At 37.7% G+C, this 15,848-nt stretch overlaps 1 protein-coding gene across 2 annotated transcripts in view; it reads right to left on the bottom strand.

The window, feature by feature from the left end:
• The window catches only part of LOC135700346 (nuclear pore complex protein DDB_G0274915-like), a 224,465-nt gene that overhangs the window by 23,496 nt on the left and 185,121 nt on the right, over positions 1-15,848 (bottom strand). For both annotated transcript variants that reach the window (XM_065220834.1, XM_065220833.1), the window contains exon 3: positions 8,455-8,823. In XM_065220834.1, the coding sequence (XP_065076906.1) occupies positions 8,455-8,823 (369 nt within the window). The remainder of the gene's footprint in view (positions 1-8,454; positions 8,824-15,848) is intronic.

The raw sequence follows: 15,848 nt of genomic DNA on the forward strand, positions 1-15,848 counted from the left end.
TTGCTGCCTCTCTGGCGTCGGTAGCATTCCCGAGTAACACATCTTCATGCAATTATGTTGAGTAAACTTATTTACAACCACATTCAGTTATAGAAAGGTTATATATACTGTTATATAAAACACATTTAAGGTAAAAAAAAATAATAAATTCAGCAATCGACTAAATTTTTAACAGCGACCAAAAATATCCATTAGTACCGTCCCAATGACGCGTTCATCTAGATAAAATTGATAAATAGCAGATTTTTCGCAATGGGCCCAATCTTAGAACCATAGGCCAACATTAGAGCCATTTCCTTTAGTCCATAAAACCGGACACTTTTAAATGTTAATTATCAAAACCTACCATGTTCAAATCAGCACGTAAAATTTATTATGACGTTTTTTAAAGAAAATAAGTATGAAAAGTTGCTTAAGTAGACGAAATCTAGAAATCTACACACCCACAAAGTTTCATTGAAATCTGAGAGGAGGTTGCCAATTCCTTTGTTGAGTTAGCGTGAAATTACAATCGGTCATGGCATCTCAAGATACATATTTTTGAAATTAAAAAGTTTTTCCTGGGCTTTTACGGGTGAAACCCAAAGTGCTGAACAAATTCTATCTGAGCTTCCTCCTGAGTTTAAAGTTCACATCTATGGAGACTTTAATCAACGCCATGCTGACTTCATTCTGGACTCTGAAAATCAATGTATCTTACTCCCAGTCGTTGGGGATAATGAAACATTGCAGTTCATTTTTGACAAAACTGCTAATTTAGGACTGAACCAAATTAACCACATCCAAAACCAACAAAATTGCTATTTGGACTTTTACTAACGAATATTTATGAAGATTTCTGTGTGACCGAATCACTAAATCCACTGTGGAAAAATGAAGCGTTTCACACAGCAATTGAATATTCTTTATTTGTGCATGAAAACCAAAGACCCAACGACTGCGAATACGAAGAAGTCTTTGAATACAAATTAGCAGACTACGAAAAAATAAAATTTAAATTAAACAGTGTCAATTGGCAATTAATTTTAAGGAATGTAGGAAATGTCGAAATTGGTATAGACGTGTTCTACAAAATTTTAACAGAAATAATTTCGGAAGAAATTCCTTTGAAGAAAAAAAGACGCAACAGAAACACACAAAATCCAGTCTGGTATAACAGACAAATAAAAAACTTGAAAAATCGGAAGCAAAAAGCACATAAAATTTATAAAAAACACAATAGTAGTAATAATTTATTAATTTATTTGGATCTATACGATCAACTGAATTTAGCTATCAGTACTGCATTTGAAGAATATAATGCAAAAACAGAACATGAAATAAAGTCCTGTCCAAAGAGCTTCTTTAATTACGTAAAAACCAAATTAAAATCTGACAATTTTCCTTCAATAATGCAACTCGACGAAAATGTCGGTGATAGCTCGGAAAAAACTGCAATCTATTTGCAAAATTTTTTCAAGAAATCTATACGACATTTTCTGAAGAAGATCGCGATCGCGATTATTTTGCATTTTTTCCAGAATTTTCAAGGGACATTGGCCTCAATCAACTTCAAGTGCAGGATATTTTGCAGGCTTTAAAAAATTTAGACGCCTCAAAAGGTCCTGGACCTGACGGAATTCCTCCAGTTTTTATTAAATGTCTAGCAATGGAACTCACTGCTCCATTGTTCTAGATTTTTAATATGTCCCTGGAATCTGGAACCTTCGCAAAAACTTGGAAAAGCTCATTCCTAGTGCCTATCTTTAAATCTGGCCGAAAATCTGACGTACGTAATTATCGTGGTATAGCCATTATCTCTTGCATTCCTAAACTTTTCGAAGCAATTGTCAACGAAAAATTATTTCTCCAAATCAAAAATAGAATTACTGACATGCAACACGGCTTTTTCAAGGGTCGTTCGACCTCGACCAACTTACTTGAATTTATAGACTATTCATTGAATGCAATGGATAATGGAAACCACGTAGAAGCTCTATATACAGACTTTAGCAAGGCATTTTACCGCATTGACATACCAATGTTACTCTTTAAACTGCAAAAAATTGGAATTAAGGCAGGGCTCCTGAAATGCTCTTGAATCATATTTAACTAACCGCCAACAAATAATTAAATTCAACGGAAAGAAATCGAGTCCAATTCAAGTCACTTCAGGCGTCCCCCAAGGCTCTCATTTGGGACCTCTTCTTTTTATTCTATACGTAAACGACTTTTCTTTCATTCTCAAAAAACTTAAATGTCTTATTTATGCCGACGACATGAAGCTCTTTTTAGAAATAAGAAATGAAGAAGACATCAATATATTCCGGAATGAAATACACATATTCTACATATGGTGCAAAAAAAGTCTACTAGAATTGAATGTAAAAAAATGTAACTTAATATCATTTAGCAGGAAAAGAACAACTTCAAATATTTCAATTGCACTAGGAAATCAAAATGTAGAAAAATGTGAAAGAGTTAGGGATTTAGGAATTATCTTAGACTCTAAACTAACTTTCATAGACCATTACAACACAATTATTCACAGGGCAAATAACATGCTAGGCTTTATCAAGCGCTTTTGCTATAACTTTCAGGACCCATACACAATTAAAACACTATATATCGCCTATGTGAGGTCAATACTGGAATATTGCAGCATTGTATGGTCTCCTTTTTCAATCACGCACGAAGAAAGATTAGAATCCGTACAAAAACAATTTCTATTATACACTCTTCGTAAATTAGGTTGGACATCATTTCCTCTTCCATCATATGAAGCACGCTGCATGCTTATAAACATACAAACATTAAAAGAGCGTCGTGAATATGCAATGGTTTCATTTGTAAACGATATCGTTTCGCAACGCATTGACTCCACAGAACTTTTATCAAAATTAAATTTCCATGCACCTACTCGGCAACTCCGAAATCGAAATTTATTTGCAATAAAACATCATCGTACAAATTATGCAAAATATGGGCCATTAAACCGCATGATGGCCTCTTACAATCAATACTGCGAAACCATTGACTTTACAATGTCTCGGCATAAACTAAAACAATATTTTTACTGCATAAGGCATTAAAACTCATAAAAAATAGGAAAGCTGACACTGCTTAATTTTTATTAAAGAAAAAATTATACTTTTAACCTTTTGTCCAAAGTTGACGAAATAAATAAATAAATTTAAGAAAACAAAACTGTATTCTAATATGTACTAGTCTACGTTGGTTGACGAAATAAATAAATAAATAAATAAAGGAATTGAACCGTATACTCGCGGTCGTCTCGAGGTTAGTGGCGATTTACAATTTGGGATTGGGATTTGATATTACTTGGACATCAACCATAATAAAACAACATTGCATCCAGGAGGACCCACACTATATAAAGCTGCCGGAGTTTAAAACCATTATAAGAGAATTTGGATCGGTAGTGCTGATAGCTATTCAGTGACATGCAAGATATTATTGATCATTGAGCTGGACATATCGTATATTCTTTGTTAGCTTAGATGGCAAGGCAAGCGGCTTGTAATCGGAAGGTACATGGTGTGAACCCCACTCTGCCAGCATAGATGTATTTTTTTTTCTAATATTCTCTTCCATTCTTATTTTCGGTTTAATTTTTCCGTAGTTGCATAATCATTTAATGAAAGCTGGGATTTTAAGTATCTAATTGAACATAACTGTTAGAGTTAATAAATTAGAATTTTGAATTTGTAGATAGCAACAGTTTCAAATGACATGGATTGTAGTTTTAATTGAATTTGTGAGCACAGAGAGGGAGAGAACCTATATTATAACGACGATAGCCGATGTTCAACATTTGGATAGGTAGATAAGGGATCTGCACAATTTGTAAATAACCAGTAACAATATACACGTTGAAGAGCACAGTACGGCCGGTTTTGTGTCTCATTTTTCTTTGGTCCTTCGATGACTGAATCGGTGCGTTAGAACGACAAAGTCCTCCCATAAAAAGGGACGTGAAAGAATTTTGTGTGATTGGTGAAGCACTTCTAAAGAGTACATTGTTCGGTGCTAGTTCACTCGGCTAGTGAAGAAAGACTTTCGAGTACGGCAAGGCGAGTATCGCCAACAATAACTTTGCATGAGAATCAAGCGTATACAGCATTATTGTTTAAGGAAATAATGAAGTTTAATAAACGCTGAACATTCAAAAACATGTGATCGAATAAGCTCTTTTGCAACTCATGTATAGAACAAAAGTATTTGGATGTATCTTAACCAACACGAAACAGTTCAATTATGTGGTTGAATTCTCATAATTTGTGTTAACAATGCCTGAACAGAAGTCATTTTGGAAAGTAGTATAGGTACAACGCAGTAAAATAAAATTATTAAGAAGCCTTTACTTCAATAGATAATTTGTATGTTGGGTAACTTCTAAACACCATATGACTTTGACACATCGTAACTTGATACATAAAAATTACTTCTCTAAAAATAAAAAAAGCATGCCGAAGACATCACCCTTCCATAATGCTTCGGCAGAATTCTGAATTATAATTATGTCACCAAATGAAGACCTAGGTACAAAGGATCAACTTTGCAAGACATAAGGCTTCCATAATGCAACCCTGAGGAGCTATTAATGTATGCCACGATTTGTTACTTCTTAGATCATTGAGTGTTGGTCATCAATTTCCAGCATTTCCTCCTCGTCCCCCAACCAGGCTTGATGAAACTCTTCAAACTCATTGGAGGTTTTAAAATACTCTTGCACTGCGAGTTTATAGCCTCGCTCTGAGTTATTCTCATTGGATATGTAAGTTATCATTACATGGGAAAAAATCCGATTCCATTTTCATGAATAAAAAATCATGAAATCATAAACTTGCCATCCCATGAAATCATAGCAATGATTCATGATTTCGTTATGGAAATTCATGACTTCATAATGCAGCGGAATATGACCGCTTCAAGCGTTACCTGGAAAACCATATTCACCGCACTACATAGATATCTCTTATACGCCTTTTGCCTTCCAGCGTATACAAGTACTGATAGTTTACTGTATGGGTTCAATGATCGTACACTCAAAAAATTCCACACGTCATCATCATGTGTCTCACACTTAATTTTGCGCTTATTGTGAAACACATCCATTTCATGTGTGAATCTTATTCTATGAATCATGCCTGAACACTATGCATTTGAATTGTGAGAAAAAGATGAGACGTAAACAAACATTTCATGTAATATTAAGTGTTCCGAGACTGAAAAGTTCGTTGCTCGGTGTTCGTTTGATTCAGCTATATTTCGCATCTGTTATGACTCAAATTTATGTCAAAATTGACGCTCGTATATGCCACTCACAGAGCACCTAAATTTAAACGAATTTTTCTAAGTGTGTACGTATTAAGCTTACATTTCTGTGCTAAAAACGTTAAAAATTTGATAATTATTTTCTTAAGGACATTTTTTGAAAGCCTTCATCCTACTTCCCCGTGATTCTGAGGTCTATGATGTCTTGGACAACATTTCTAATAACTAAAGGGTGATACGGTCAAAATTTGGTCAATATCAACTTGACGTATTTCTTTCAATTTTGCATTTAAAAAACCTGAACACCCCTCATTTTGAAGGTGTGTGTGTGTAGAATGTTGCTCCTATTTTGATTTTGGAATTCACTCTTCAGTTGTCAAAATGCCGTCCAAGCAAGAAGAGCAGCGTATCAAAATTTTGCTCGCGCATCGCGAAAATCCGAGCTACTCGCACGCAAAGTTGGCAAAATCGCTAAAAGTTGCCAAATCAACCGTTACAAATGTAATTAAAGTGTTTGGGGAACGTTTGTCGACAGCCAGGAAGTCTGGATCGGGGGGAAATCGAAAACCGGAAGCCTCTGAGACGACAAAGAGAGTTGCCGGTAGTTTCAAGCGAAACCCTAACCTCTCTCTCCGAGATGCCGCAAATAAGCTGGGTGTATCGTCTACAACCGTGCATCGAGCCAAAAAACGAGCCGGACTATCGACTTACAAGAAGGTAGTGACTCCAAATCGCGATGATAAACAAAATACGACGGCCAAAGCGCGATCCCGGAGGCTGTACACGACGATGCTGACGAAGTTTGACTGCGTGGTAATGGACGACGAAACCTACGTCAAAGCCGACTACAAGCAGCTTCCGGGACAGGAGTTTTATACGGCAAAAGGAAGGGGAAAGGTAGCAGATGTTTTCAAGCACATGAAACTGTCAAAGTTCGCAAAGAAATATCTGGTTTGGCAAGCCATCTGTACCTGTGGCTTGAAAAGCAGCATTTTCATAGCTTCCGGGACTGTCAACCAAGAAATTTACGTGAAAGAGTGTTTGAATAAACGTCTGCTGCCTTTCCTGAAGAAACACGGTTGTTCCGTACTGTTTTGGCCGGATTTGGCATCTTGCCATTACGGTAAAAAGGCCATGGAGTGGTACGCCGCCAACAACGTGCAGGTGGTTCCCAAGGACAAGAACCCTCCCAACACGCCAGAGCTCCGCCCAATTGAGAAATACTGGGCTATTGTCAAGCGGAACCTAAATAAGACCGAAAAAACTGCTAAGGGCGAGCAGCAGTTCAAGGCAAACTGGCTTTCTGCGGCGAAGAAGGTGGACAAGGTGGCTGTACAAAATCTGATGGCAGGGATCAAGCGTAAGGCCCGGCAATTCGGATTTGGAAAAGCGGAAGCCTAACTGAATATTTTTCCTGAATTTTATACTAATTGAACTTGAAAAAGAAATTTAATTTGATTTTTTAAATAAACGATTTCACCGATTTACACGCGTTTTCCCTTGACCAAATTTTGACCGTATCACCCTTTATAAAATGCGCAAATTTGCCCAAGAAACCATCCTTGTAGGATGCTCCATTCAAAAGATAGATTCGAGTGCCACCTATGCGGCAAGAATAGGAACTAATCAGAAGCCACCAAAATCTGGCTCTTCGTAAACTAATTAATTTTGAAGACTGCAAATCTGTAGGATGCATCTCCAAGGCGCTAAAGGTATTGGTCACGCTACCGGGATCGTTCTCCACTGTACGTCGGTAGAATTTCCAGCAATATTCATTCTACTTTATCGTATTTTTCTTCTTCTAATCATTCTTCTTCTTATTTTTCTTATTTTTCTTCTTCTTCTTCTTATTTTCTTCTTCTTCTTTTTTCTTTCTTTTTCTTCTTTTTCTTCTTCTTCTTCTTCTTCATTAGCGGATTGTTTTTTCAGCCAGTATTTTGGCTGTTTGAACTTGATTTTACCATGTTGAGATTAAATGTGCCAAATTTGAGAAATCTACAGAAGTCAACAGGTCCAATCAACATGATTAGATAATGTTGCGCATTTCTAACCAAACTAGACTTCTGTGCTAAAGACAATCTCTCAAATAAATTTTCGCTGGCATTAGAAAAAAATAAAAGTTAATTACTTTCACAGTTCAAAGTATGCCGACATGATACTCTTTTATTAAATTTAACCATTAAATTTTTTTGACGTAGAACTAAGTCTTTGTCGACTATACTGGGGAGCAAATCAAAAAATATGTGTGGTGAAGTAGTGTTAGGTTTTGAACACTTGTAACTTGGTCATTTGAAGATGAAATTAAAATCCAAGTACGCCAATCGGTATGATATTACTTAACAAATCTGCTAAAATAAATACTTTTCCAATTTTTAATCAAAAAACTTTTGAAAAATGCCTAAATGCTAATTTTATCACTGTTTTCATGAACTAAACGTTTTTTCTCAAACCCAGTCATCATAAACGAATAACAAATGGTTGCACATCATTCTGCTTGAACCTGAAAAGATATTAAACAGCGCTGCTGTTACTCTGCTCACTACCGCTTCGGACGGCGTGGCACTTGGTCCTGCAGCAAGCAGAACCAAGTCAGCGGATAAAAAGGTGGATCACGGCGTGACCACCCAATGGGAAATTATGTATGCCAGTTAAATGAAAAATTGTCTAATATCCACATTTAGAGGGCATTTTTAAAATTTTGTATCCAAATGGCATGACAGCAAATTTATCGTTACCGATTCAAATATGACGTTCACTCTTGAGCGAGGTGGTCCTAGAAGTCCTAAAAAAACGAAAAACTTGTGGATGTCTCATTTGAATCGCTCCTTTATGATAACTTTATACACGATATTTTTTTAGATTTAATCGATTTATCGCTTTATAAATGTAAACCTCTTCTCACTCAGAGTTTTTTGGCATATTAGCCATATCTTCATTTATGGGCAGCAAAAAAAAACTAAATCCTACTAAACTAAATTGTAACTTTCGTAATTCGTCTCCTTATTTCTCACAGAATTTTGAATAGTCATTATTTTTTCTCAATTTTGGCCAGGCTTATGTTTATAAAAAAAAATATAAAATTTAATAGCTAGGCAATCGAAATCCAACAAAAAAACACACCACACTCACTAAAATCTACAAGCAAAAATACAAAACCTAAAAAAAACAACGACTTACCTGTGGAGCTTCAGTGGATACCGGTTCGTTACTGGTCAGGCTTGTCCCAATGGCACTATTACTGAAAGGACTCTTCCGCTGCGATTGCCGGTAGCTGTAGCTACTTCCACTGCTGCTAATTCCGGAACTGACTCCAAGATTGCCACTGCTGCTGCTGCTACCAATACCACTTACACTCGCACTGTTTCCTAGATTTGCTGTGCTGCTACTTCCGGCACTACTTCCAGCGAAGTTCCTGTTCGAACTAAGTCCATTCGTAAAGTAATCGTTCCTCAGCGATCCACGGGTATACTGGAAACCCGCGTTGGGGTGCGGTGTCACCGAGAACGGACGAGGAGATATTTCGAAAATATCCGGACTTCTTGGTGTCTACACGCCGAGGGCAGGTTAGTAGGAAAAGAAAAAAAAACCCAAACTTAAAAAACACACACACACGACACACAAAACATGTTTATTAGAAAATTCACACGACTTATATGGCATTTTGGAATATTTGTTTTTCTTTCCACACCTGTACCCTACACACTTAGAAAAATTCATGTAAATTTAGGTGCTCTGAGACTGACATATACGAGCGTCAGTTTTGACATAAAATTAAGTCATAATAGACGCGAAATTCAGCTCAATCAAACGTACTTTTCGTCGAGTAACGAACTTTTCAGTCTCGGAGCACTTAATGAAATGTTTGTTTACGTCTCATTCTTTATGTCAAAGATGGATTCCGTCACGTGTAAAATTAGGTTTTTCTAAGAGTGTACCTATCGACCCATCAACTCATGAACCGGGGACCAACGGCTTTACTTCCCTTCCGAAGGAAGCCGTGATCAGAGATGTAATGCCTCAGAACATCCCGGCGGTGCCTACTGGAATTGAACCCAGGCCTGCTGGAGTGAGAGGTAATCAAGCTTACCACTACACCACCGGCGCTGCTTGGAATAAATTTGTACGATGGATTCTTATGGCTACCTTAGCCATGACAGCATGACAGTAGGCAAGCGATGGAAAAATTTCACTTTAGATGTTTAATATGCACATTGCATACTGCTGCCGATTGCTTGTTATTTAGCTAGGTAAGCCCCTCTTCTTACACAAAACCACGACCATGACGAAAGCCTGCATACCAATCCCATTCGCCACGCGCTCGGTCCTTTCCCCACGACTCGCGCAGTCTATCGAACTTCCATTCTCGCGTGCCAATCGATGTTTCTTCCTCATCATAAATCACCAATCCTTCTGCCTGCCAATGATTCCGATCAGATAGTGCGCCCACACTGACTGGCAGACAAAAGAACTGGGTGTAGCCTACCCCGTCAGCATCCTCAACCAAGGTAGCATTCTTGAGATGATTGAAATATCAACTCGTCTACTGCGGAGATCATCGCGAACATATCTCATTTGAATTCCTTCCCCTCTAGATTGAGCTTCTAGATCTGCCAAAGTAGCTAAAAGCCTCTTAAAATAACGCACGGTTAGTCATAAGAGAGTCATACGTTGTTATTTCGATTGCGTTTTGCTTCAGTTTCCGACAAGTTTCCAGTCATATAAGTTGCCGCAAGTAGTTGTAGGGGGAAATGGTGTAACACGCGCCAACGGGTAATATAACTAAATAACAATTTTATATGGACTTTTTAAACTCAATTGAATGGTGTTTCATCCAGAACTGCTAGATGGGCTGCTGATCTATCATTTGATGAAATTTGCAGATGGTCATATTACCCCACTGGTGCGTATTACACAGGTGCATAAAATTACACCGAAGAATTATACATTCACTCTCGCTGCTGCCCGTGATCGACATTCTTCGCACCCAACAACGCGATCATCGGCAAGTGTCCCGAAGGGTGCTCGGTTGGGTGTTGAGACGCGGCGGTCGGTGTAAGAACATGTATCAAGGAATTAGTTGATGTGGGTACCATACACTACCGGTTCAGCCCAGTCGTTGATTGCTACTTTTCAATTCAGGAATGTGATCTAGATTACGAAACCAAAACGGCTCAGTGAGTTCCTTTCGAATTTATATCGTGCACAAATTTGGCACGTTTCACCAACATTCTGATGAATGTTGAATGTTGAATGTTGATTGGATCTATTTTGGTAGGCATTTAGAGCTTTAACCATGGGTGGTGTGGGGTTGTAGGGCAAAAGGTCGAAAGACAAATGGTCGAAAAACAATGGTTCCACATGGTCAAGTTTATTATCAAATATAACTATATCAAGCGACATATCAAATTACAGCTACTCGATGGCACTGAAAATGGTCTCCGTAGAATCGGTTCTGGATATTCTACTCGATGAAATATGACCAATGGCACTCAAGCCACTGTCGAAATAAAAATTTCTGCGAACTGCATTTTAAACACCAGATTATTGAAAATCACATTGAGTGCCCGTGGTCACATTTGCAACAGAATAACATATTTCAAAACTGCAATTTTCCCTTACTACACGACCCCTCCGAGGCATCCGAGTGGTCCTAGATTGGCCAATTAAAAATGGTACTTTTCAAGACTATAAATAGTCTATTCATGAAAACCCATGTTACAAAGCCGTCCAAAGGCATGTTTTGGTAAAAATCTTCAATTGTCCCCAACTACAAATTTCCCAGGGAGCATTTTAATACTACAAATACCCAAGTAACCTAAAGTTCTGATAAAAGGCTATTTGAGGCTTAAGCAGCTGGGTGAAAGTGGTCTATAGAATTCTAAGCAGCCTCATTTTTTACTAATTATAAGAACTTGAAAGTTCCGGTACCATAGTTTAAGAGCATGCTAAACAGCTAGAACGTTTGGAAAAAAATATTAAGAAAATTGTTTTTATCCTCTACACCAATTTTATTTATAGTTCGCACTTTTATGAAAGATAATTCTAAAGCCAGTTCTTTATGGAAGTTATTTTTAAAGGCAGGTGTGGTCGTGAATTTATCTGCATTAATATTAGAGTTGTTATACGAATTAACCCAGTTCTTTTTGAGTAAGAGCCCCAGCACGAACCGCTACGCCATCACAGATATATTAAGGGGTTACGCCACCCTAGGATTTTCAAAAAGGTACTCTGAAGTGTCAAGAATAAGGGACAATTGTTTCCATGTCGAACAAATTAAAATTCCGAAAGTTATAAGCGAAATTACAAAACTTTGCATCACTGATCATTTCATATTCATAGAACTTTATTCGAACTTTATTGAATTTGATGGATCTATCGGAACTTTATTTAAAGTATATGGAACTTGAAAGTAAATTTTATCGTTGAATGCGGAACTTTTTTGTGCTTGGGTAGCCTATGCATGAAAAACAATGAATATAGATCCGTCGAAAGGCATGTTTTGGAGAATCACTTCAGTAGTCCCCTATTATCCTTCGCGGGCATTTCGGTTATTCTGAAGTGAGCAAAATGGTCAATGGTTCAAATGGGGACATACATAAAACCACCACGACCAGTAATTTGATTTATGGTGGTATTGGTCAGACCGACCATTTCAAGAAAAAAAGTAGTATCCCGTCTCCAACACACAATATGCACTTTAAGAGAAAAGCAGAGCAGTTGTTGGCTTGATTGTACGAAGTTGAATTTGTATATTATTAATGTTAGCATTGCGCCAGATGACAAGAAAAACGATTTTTTTGTACTATTTATAAAATATGTGTTTTATAAACGATATTTATTTTTACGAAACGATTTTCAGAGAAATAACGAAAATATATTTTCAGTGCAAGAAAAAAAAAAAAAAAAAAAAGAATTTCAGACTTGATTTTTTGCGGTTTGCGTGAATTGCATACTTGTTGTTATGGTCATTTGCGCTTAAGTTCGGCCATTTTAAATCGCACAAAAAATAAAAATGGCTTTTTTTATATTTTTAAGGCAAGTTTTGGTTAACATCTTCAATTGTTCTCTATTACAGGTTCTCCCAAGGACTACCCAGTTGTTTTGAAATGGGCAAAATGGTCAATGATCTACCGTAAGCGTGATAATGTTTGCACCATCGTAAAAATAAGGTTCCCGTTTCACCTGCGCATACAATGCCTTGGTTTTCTTTGCATGCACGTAACCTATAGCTCATACCGTAGTTGGCTGTGTATAAAAGAAAATGATTTACTTAGTTTGACAGTTGCACCATGACGAAGTGGCAGTGTATTCGTGATTTGTCCCACGCGCAACTGTCGCAAAAAGACATTTCAATCGCCGTGGGAGTGTCCCGGTGGACCGTCAAAAGGGTTTTAGACCAAGAAAAGAAATGACAACTATCCGCGAAGGTAGCCACAGGTCGTCCGAGGTCAGCTCGGGTTCCGAGGGTTATCGCTGCTATCAAAAGGAAGATTCGGGTGAAACCAGTGCGTTCAATAAGGAAAATGGCAAAGGAACACGGGATCAGTGCGGAGCGAAGTCGAGGGCACGGAAAAAAACTCACATGATTACCAACCGCATCCGGGAGCTACGAGTCGAACGATGCCAGAAAATCTTGAACTTCCTTAAGCGAAAACATCCGGTAATCCTGTTCACCGACGAGAGCATGTTTACCGTCGATCCTGTATCAAATTCCAGAACCGACCGGTATATTAGTTCTCTTCCGGTAAAAGGCGTGGCCGACGAATACAAGAACACGCATCTGACCAAGCATCCTGCTAGCGTTATGGTGTTTGGATTGGTGGCTTCCGATGGCAAAAAAAATGGACCCGGTGTTCATTCCAGAAGGCGACACGGAGGTCTACATCGGGATTTTAAGTAAGTTTGTTCTTCCGTGGATCAAAGAACAGTACGGTCCGAAGCCAAATGTTGTATTTCAACAAGATGGGGCTCTGTGCCACACCTCGAACCGCACTCAGAAGTGGTTGCAGGAACATCTTCCGTTCTGGGCGAAGGATATGTGGCTGCCATCCAGCCCCGATCTTAATCCGACGGATTACTCAATATGGTGTGTCATGAAGGCCAAGGCCTGTTCTAGACGCCACCCGAGTACAGCAAGCCTCAGACAAATATTGACCCGTACCTGAAGAGAAATGAATCCAGACTACATTATTAGAACCTGCCGTGCATTCCGGAAGCGTGTGGAGGCCGTAATTGCAGCAAGTGGAAACTCGATCGATGATTGACATAGTTTAAGAGTCTGAGAAACATTCCCTTTGAATAAATAAAAAAAACTCGAAAACGAAATTTTTGAGAATGTTTTTAATTTTGACATTGCTCAATGGTGCAAACATTATCACGCATACGGTATTTTAAGACTATAAATTACCTATTCCCCCGGGAGCATTTCGGTGGTCCCGGAACGGCCAATATGGTCAATGGTCAAAAAAGAGCCTATTCCTAAAAACTCATGAATATAGTGCCATCGAAAGGCATGTGTTCGTGCAAGCGACATTTATCGCCTTGACCCTAAGTAGATTATATAAACCTTAACAATCGATAGATACCACCACTGAAATACGATTACAATAAATATAACACAGTATCATCTGCCTCTGGCAGGACGGTCGAAATCAATATCGTCTTTTATTCATCAAAGAAACAACGTAGGTACAGGCTCCCACTTCCCAGAGGGCATCCTGGGGGAGCTAGGGTTGCCAATATATTCAATGGTCAAATTCAAGGTTATAATAGCCTATTCATGAAAAACCATAACCGTCTAAAGGTATGTCCTACTACAGGTTACCCCGGGGGTATTTCAGTGATCCCGAGACATTTTTCAGAGTTGCCTCCTCGGCTCCTCCTCCTTCTTGGCATCATTTGGAGGGTGAACCGAGGACTTTGCGCGATAAATTTCGTCACGGTTCACTGAAATTCATAATGAATCCGATGTTTAGTCAACTTATAAGTGTTCAAGAACTGACTTGACGAACAAATTAGAACTGCACGAAGCGTGGTGAACTGCACGCGGTTTACGGTCTCGGATCACTACCCAAGTCTGCATCCTAGTTCATAAAAAAAATCCCATCATACACGGTTATCCCTCTGCACAGTGATTCAGGACGGAAAATTAGCAAAACAAAAGTGATACACAGCAAAAAAATAATTTTGATATCACGTCAAAGTGGATGCACTACAATCATGTCGAAAATATGGTGTAATATTACTTGCCAAAAAGGACAAAATTATCATTAATACAATGCATGAACTGACATTACGCTGCTTTTACTGCATTTGTTTATTTATGTGGTCATAAAAATTACATGAAATTTTCGACATGATTGTAGTGCATCCACTTTGATGTGATATCAAAATTATTTTTTTGCTGTGTAGTGCTGTTGTCTGAAGTATTAGACATTTTGGGTCTTCCTTGTAAGGCCGTTTTTAAAATAAGTGTGGTCTTCAAGTTAATTGTTTTTCTAAAACTAACTCTAAAAACTACTAAATTTTTAAAACCACACACTTTGAAAAATTTATGTAAATGTAGATGCTCTGAGACTGACAAATACGAGCGTCAATTTTGACATAAAATTGAGTCATAATAGACGCGAAATTCAGCTCAATCAAACGTACTTTCGAACTTTTCAGTCTCGGAGCATTTAACTTTACATGACATGTTTGTTTACGTCTCATCCTTTATGTTAAAGATGGATTCCGTCATGTGTAAGATTAGGTATTTCTAAGTGTGTAGAGGCACGCAGTCTTCCTGGGGGTGCTGAGATTATTTTGAGCTACTTTATTTTCAAATAACTTTGTCTATCTCTTAACGTTCTAATTTTACAGCAATTTTTCTCAAATGACTTAGGCTGTTACTTACAAATATAGTTTTTTAACTCTAACTTTATCATTTCTAATTTAAGATTAGTTTAGGTTACGTTACTTTATTAAATAGACTTTAAACCATTGGCCGTTTCATCTTTGATTTATGATTTTTTGTGAAAATCACCTTGAGATGATTTTGAGATTGGTGTGCACATTTTTGCAGAAATAAGTAGATATACCTCTTAACAATTAAAACACCACTTCAATATGGTCCATGGAAGGAATTTGGCAAGTCAAAAGTCCTAGTGCATTTGTCTTAAGTTTAGATGTTCGGTGTCTTGCGTATTTTTTAGGCTTAATAAGGTCCTTCTTATGGCCGACTTTATAGTAAAGATGGTCCTCTAATTTATTGATATTCAAGAACAAACTTTAAAATTTTTGAAAATATTTTTTTTTGTCCCAAAAAAAACTTTTTGTTCCAAAAAATTTAGACTTATTATCAGGTTTGTGATTTTCTCACACATTGAGCGCAAAGAGCAAACCTTACAGCTTATACAATTGAGAAAAATGATTGCACCGCTTTATGAAAATACATTCGCATTGAGGCGCTTGGATAAAGTTACTTTCCTAAATGTGCTCTTTAAATGAGAAGCTTTTGAATTTGCTCCCGGTGGCGAATGAGGTAGAAAAGTAGCAAAAGAAAAATAAAAAAGAAATACAACTGAGATTCG

Source organism: Ochlerotatus camptorhynchus, unplaced genomic scaffold (assembly GCF_037179485.1).
Source record: "Ochlerotatus camptorhynchus isolate MF236.1 unplaced genomic scaffold, CSIRO-AGI_Acam_v1.1 ptg000133l, whole genome shotgun sequence".
Lineage (NCBI taxonomy): Eukaryota > Metazoa > Arthropoda > Insecta > Diptera > Culicidae > Ochlerotatus > Ochlerotatus camptorhynchus.